The following is a 5,130-nucleotide window of genomic DNA, read 5'->3' as shown; positions in this document are numbered from 1 at the left end:
CTATCCATCCAGTTTGATTGTATTCTAATTTCGAACATAAACGTAAGAGAAACAAAAAAAAAGTTATATTGTTATTCATTTATTTCTTGAAACGATAAATGTACACCAATCACCGCATATAATTTGACCATCGTCTGAAATCTTTTTGTCAATTTTTTGAAAATGATCGATGTCTTTATCGAGTTGGTCGCTTGCCAGTTGTCCATACTTATTCCATCCGGTGGCCATAATTGAACCATCATCGATTTTAAGTACGGTATGCCGTGTACCTGCACTCACTGCTACTGGATGATATTGATTTTGTAAAAATATATTTTCATCGTCATCGTCGGCCTCATCGACATTGGGCTTGGGCAAATTAACAATGACTGGCGCAGCAAAAACGGTCGAACATTTTTGACGTTCCGTTCGTTTTTCGCCATTTTTTTCCACAATTTCAAATGTTTCGTACAAAGGTAATCCGATTTGACCATTTACATTCCATCCCCATACATAACAATCATTAAATGCTGATATTGCCGCACTATGCCATCCACCGGCTGCTACATCAATTATCTGAAATTAATCAAAGTGAGAAAAACATAATTGAAAATAGTTTCATACATTTTTTCTTTGACTGAACGTTTCATGTAATTGTTTACTTTTATACCCGCCAAGTCCTCAATCAAAATTGGTTGCTCCTCTGTGTCAAGTGTGCCCAAACCAAGTTGGCCGCGTCTATATACAAATAGAAGCAATTAAAAGCAATAAAATGATAAAAAATGTTTGGGAGTGAACCTACGACGAGCTGCCAAATGCATATAAATCACCATTAGTCGTTAAAATTAAACAATGCTCATTTCCGCAGCAGATTTTTTTAATTTTAACATGCGACGGAAATGTGTATACTTTTAATGGCAAATTATAAACATTATTTTTATTGGTGATAACAACGGAAAGCGATCGTCCGGCTGCAACGTGGGTAATAAATTCGTCTTTGCTTTCATTCAGCTCATTTTCCCGTTGTGCGCTAAAAACGCCAAATATTCTGCTTGGCTTTAATCGATCATCTAATGTTGAACGTGGTATAATGGTTGAATTTATTTCATTCAATTCAAATGTTTGGCAATTTATTTTATATGCGATGCCAATAGTTAGAAGAACGATACAATAGTGTTCAGTACACGCAATATCTTTGATCGAATATTCAAAGGGGAATCGACGTTCCTGTAATCCATTTCCATTAAAACAACCACAAACGTATAAATCATTGTCATTTGCATATGCACAATAGTTCCATGAACATTTTAGAAGAATTTTCTGTGATTCTATCGATGACAGCGATTCAAGTTTTAATTCTGTGAATAGAGGAAGAGACAGAGTCAAAAAAACGACAAGTCAGTTTCAATATAATAAAAAAAAAATCTATAATGATTAACAAACCTTCCAGCGATGTAATGACTTTTGGTAGGTTTTTCAACTGTCCAAAACCATTGAATCCGGTGCAAGAAATGTTAAATGAAGTCATGGTAACGATTTTCCTGTCATTACAACCAATTTAACCGATAAGGATATTTTACTGGACTATTGACAGTTTGCTGTGAAACGAGCGCAAAAGCAGTCGAAAAGTATTGCTCGCAAATTAAACAAATCGGTAGATTTCTTTTCACTCATTCATTCTGGATTCGTTTGTTTCAGTTCAGGGTTCGGCTTTTAAAATGGTAAGACAATTTTACACTGTGATGGCCTCACAAAAAATTTCAATTGCCGAACGAGAAATCGTATATTTAGTTTGTTTTTTTATTAAATTAAACGATAAACAGCAAACAACATCAATTGATAATATATCGATAAATGTTTGTAAAACGGTTTCTATAGTAACTGTATTGGATCATGTGCTCTAGAAAGGAACTAGCACAACATCTTTGTATTGTTTATTTGTTTTTATTTTTTTGAATGAAATCAAAGTAAACACTCCAACCTATGACATTGACATTTCTGAGCACGAACAACGGTAACACCGTTCATTTCCATTAAATACATACTTAATCAACAAAGTATTCGGTTGTATTTTATTGAAGTTATTTGTTGTTGGTTTTTTGTGAAAATACACAGCAATGAAAATCGATTTCGTTTAATTGGTATAGGGTTTGTTATCGTTGTTGAGAAAATTACGATCAGCACCTGAAAAAGAAGTGCGAATTCTTCTGTTGGGATTGGATAATTCGGGTAAAACAACATTACTGAAGCAATTGGCATCGGAAGAAGTGACACAAGTAACACCAACCGCCGGATTTAATATAAAAAGCGTTGCCGCCGAAGGTTTCAAGATAAATTTTTGGGATATTGGTATTTAATTTATTTTATTTCTTCGATCACGTCATAGTGTGACGTGTATATGTGTAATGTGGTTTTTATCTTATTTTCAAAAGGTGGACAGAGTAAAATTCGACCATATTGGAAAAATTACTTTGAGAATACAGATGCACTCATTTATGTAATTGATTGCAGTGATCGTAAGCGATTGATTGAAACAGGCAATGAGTTCGCCGAATTATTGGCAGATGAAAAATTAAACGATGTGCCAATCATGATATTTGCAAATAAACAAGATTTAGAGAATGTATTGAAAGTGTCTGAAGTGGCCGAAGCAATCGGTTTGGTAAAATTGAAAGATCGTACGTGGCAAATTCAAGAATGTTCGGCACTCCAAGGAACCGGAATCAAGGTATAATCGAATGCATCAACCCATGCGGTCTAGAAAAAATACATTTTTTTAATTTACAGGAAGGAATGGACTGGATTTGCAAAAACATCAAGAAGAATTGAAAGAAGAAGAAGAAGATGCTATTTCGATATTACCATATTCAATCAAGCTCACCTTATTATACCATGGTTCTCAATAAATAAAGCAAACACAATGCTTTTTTCTCTTTTATTAACAATTTTTTTTATTCTGTTACTTTTACAAAAAAAAAAAAACTGAAACAGAAACGGATTTGTCTTGTTCGATTTAAATTACGTTTGTATGTTTTTTTTTTTAAATATAGGTATATAAACAGGCTTATCACACAATGACAAATTATTTAATATGAGAATTACGACTAAAATTTATATTCTTGGAGGTGTTAGATTCTGTTTCAATGATAGTGCCAATATCAACAGATCTTTATGCTTAATTTCAATTTCCCTAATTAGAGGCACATGTCGCACTCGAATGATTTGCATTTTTTGTTTTGTTTATTTGAATAGAAAGTGAATAGACCATGGATTGTGAGTGTCACATCAAAAATATTTTATAAATATATCAACAAAATTCATCGCAATTTGTCGATTAAAGTTGTTCAATGTTATTTTGTATTTTATCTGCGTTCCATTGTTGGTATTTTTAATGATTTCGATTATTTGAAATCAGTTTTGAATTTATTCTTTTTATGCGATTCTCGGTGTTAATTAAAACTGTAAAGTTCTTAGAGTTCATTATGCATGTATTCTGTTGATACTTTCGCTTCACCTTCATGAAAACCAGTGCAGTCGACTGGATAGCGCCGCTGTAATAAAAATTACGAAATTATTGAATAAACTTTTGGTCGACACGCAAATGCACACCACAATCATGGTTAAAATACATACTTGACAATCATATGGATCGGAAATGATACTGAAAAGTGTCCAAAATGGTGTGCCCGTTTCGTTTCCAATGAACCAAGCCGCGGCCATGCTACTGAATTTCGTAATTCCAGCTTTAAAACCGGCCAATCCGAGCGTCTCATTGGGATCATGTGAATTCACTTCACACAATACGTATTTATCACATTGCGGTGAACGAGATGCAAATCGATAGGCACGATGAACTTTCAAAACTGGTTCGATAACCTTATAAAAAATACCGAAGAAGAAATTAACAGGTTATTTCTTTTCATTCTTGTTTTGGTATTCAAAAATCTATGCTTAGAATGTCAAAATAGATGTGAAACATGTATGCTTCTACGCATACAATTTCGTCTAAAGAACCAAACAAAATGCTAGAAAAATTTGAATTGTAAATTGTTTATTGATTTTTTTTTGTTATTATGTTTTGGAATATACCTCTAGATTAACGGTGTCGGTGAGTTTGTCGCTGAGTTCCGTTGCATTGAATTTTTGTAATAAACCACGGGCTTTTCCCAATTTTACTAAATCCTTTACATAGGTTACAGCCGGTTTAACGTATACAATTGTCGATATTTTTGTGTGCAAATGTTCGCGAGCAATAAAATCAAACAAATTGGCTAAACTTTCGCTGGGACGATGTGGATCGAATAAAGCATGCGGTGGTATTCCTTGTGCAGTTAAAAATCCATTAGCCATCAATTGTGCCGTAGTAAAATATCTGCATGAATAAATAAGGAAAATACAAATCGAAGAAGAATGAGAAGAACAGTTTTAGATGATTTTGATTAAAATAGAAATAAAAAAAATCAAACAAATTGAAGAAAGAGCGTGAGAGGAGTGTGTAGCGAGAAAAAAAAGCAAAGTCAATTCGAAATCGTTAATTAACAAATAACGCCGAGCAAACACCGTTCAATGGAAAGTATACAACGATAATATTATCATTGCAAATTATACTCCGTTACTGTCAGAAAATTGTTTTTGTTTTTTTGCTTCTCTCATTTAGTTCATTTTACCAACTTTCGTTCGTATCATGATCAAGAGAGATTAGAGCTGTTCGATAGAATCAACTGATACAGCAGCACGTATGGAATACAAATAGCAAAACAATAATGCGCCAACAGAAGAAGAAACAGATAAATAGCAAAATTATAAAATTTATCATTGAATGTTACTAATGCTATGTCTTTTTGCTAGAAAGTTTGTCTAGTGGATGTTATAGGCGCCGCTTCAACTAATTATACAGTCCACCAGAGAAAAGAATATAATGCATAATAAAACAAAGTGCAATTTTCTTCTTCTCTAATTGCTTGCACAAAATATGCTACCGCGTGAATCGGAAAACATGTCAGTCATGGTGGATTTATGGCTCATAACAGACTGACCTGACTCATTACCATACATTGGCGACACACAAATGAGGTTCACATGATTTTCTCTCTTCATCGCTCTCTCGCTCTCTCTCTCTCTCTCTCTCTCTCTCTCTCTCTCTCTCTCTCT

At 33.7% G+C, this 5,130-nt stretch overlaps 3 protein-coding genes across 3 annotated transcripts in view; 1 reads left to right on the top strand and 2 right to left on the bottom strand.

The window, feature by feature from the left end:
- Positions 1–63: 63 nt before the first annotated feature.
- LOC116346900 (RCC1 domain-containing protein 1) lies at positions 64–1,917 on the bottom strand. The gene is made up of 4 exons (XM_031777185.1): positions 1,423–1,917; positions 782–1,337; positions 642–717; positions 64–555 (listed from the first exon to the last, which is right to left on the bottom strand). Exons 1-4 carry the CDS (start codon positions 1,505–1,507, stop codon positions 76–78), a joined length of 1,197 nt encoding a protein of 398 aa, XP_031633045.1. The 5' UTR covers positions 1,508–1,917; the 3' UTR covers positions 64–75.
- On the top strand, positions 1,120–2,917 carry LOC116346902 (ADP-ribosylation factor-like protein 3). Its single transcript, XM_031777186.1, has 4 exons — positions 1,120–1,700; positions 2,127–2,328; positions 2,412–2,707; positions 2,767–2,917. The coding sequence occupies exons 1-4, from the start codon at positions 1,698–1,700 to the stop codon at positions 2,806–2,808; spliced, it is 543 nt and encodes a 180-aa protein (XP_031633046.1). The 5' UTR covers positions 1,120–1,697; the 3' UTR covers positions 2,809–2,917.
- Positions 2,918–2,979: 62 nt separating this feature from the next.
- The window catches only part of LOC116347076, a 3,961-nt gene continuing 1,810 nt past the window's right edge, over positions 2,980–5,130 (bottom strand). Inside the window, exons 3-5 of the mRNA XM_031777485.1 lie at positions 4,069–4,351; positions 3,613–3,855; positions 2,980–3,530 (exon numbers count right to left, since the gene is read on the bottom strand). Of these exons, the coding sequence (XP_031633345.1) occupies positions 3,450–3,530; positions 3,613–3,855; positions 4,069–4,351 (607 nt within the window). The 3' untranslated portion in view covers positions 2,980–3,449. The remainder of the gene's footprint in view (positions 3,531–3,612; positions 3,856–4,068; positions 4,352–5,130) is intronic.

Source organism: Contarinia nasturtii, unplaced genomic scaffold (genome assembly GCF_009176525.2).
Source record: "Contarinia nasturtii isolate CC-2019 unplaced genomic scaffold, AAFC_CNas_1.1 Cnas_scaffold_1699, whole genome shotgun sequence".
Classification (NCBI taxonomy): domain Eukaryota; kingdom Metazoa; phylum Arthropoda; class Insecta; order Diptera; family Cecidomyiidae; genus Contarinia; species Contarinia nasturtii.
This window is presented reverse-complemented; position numbering and strand designations above follow the sequence as displayed.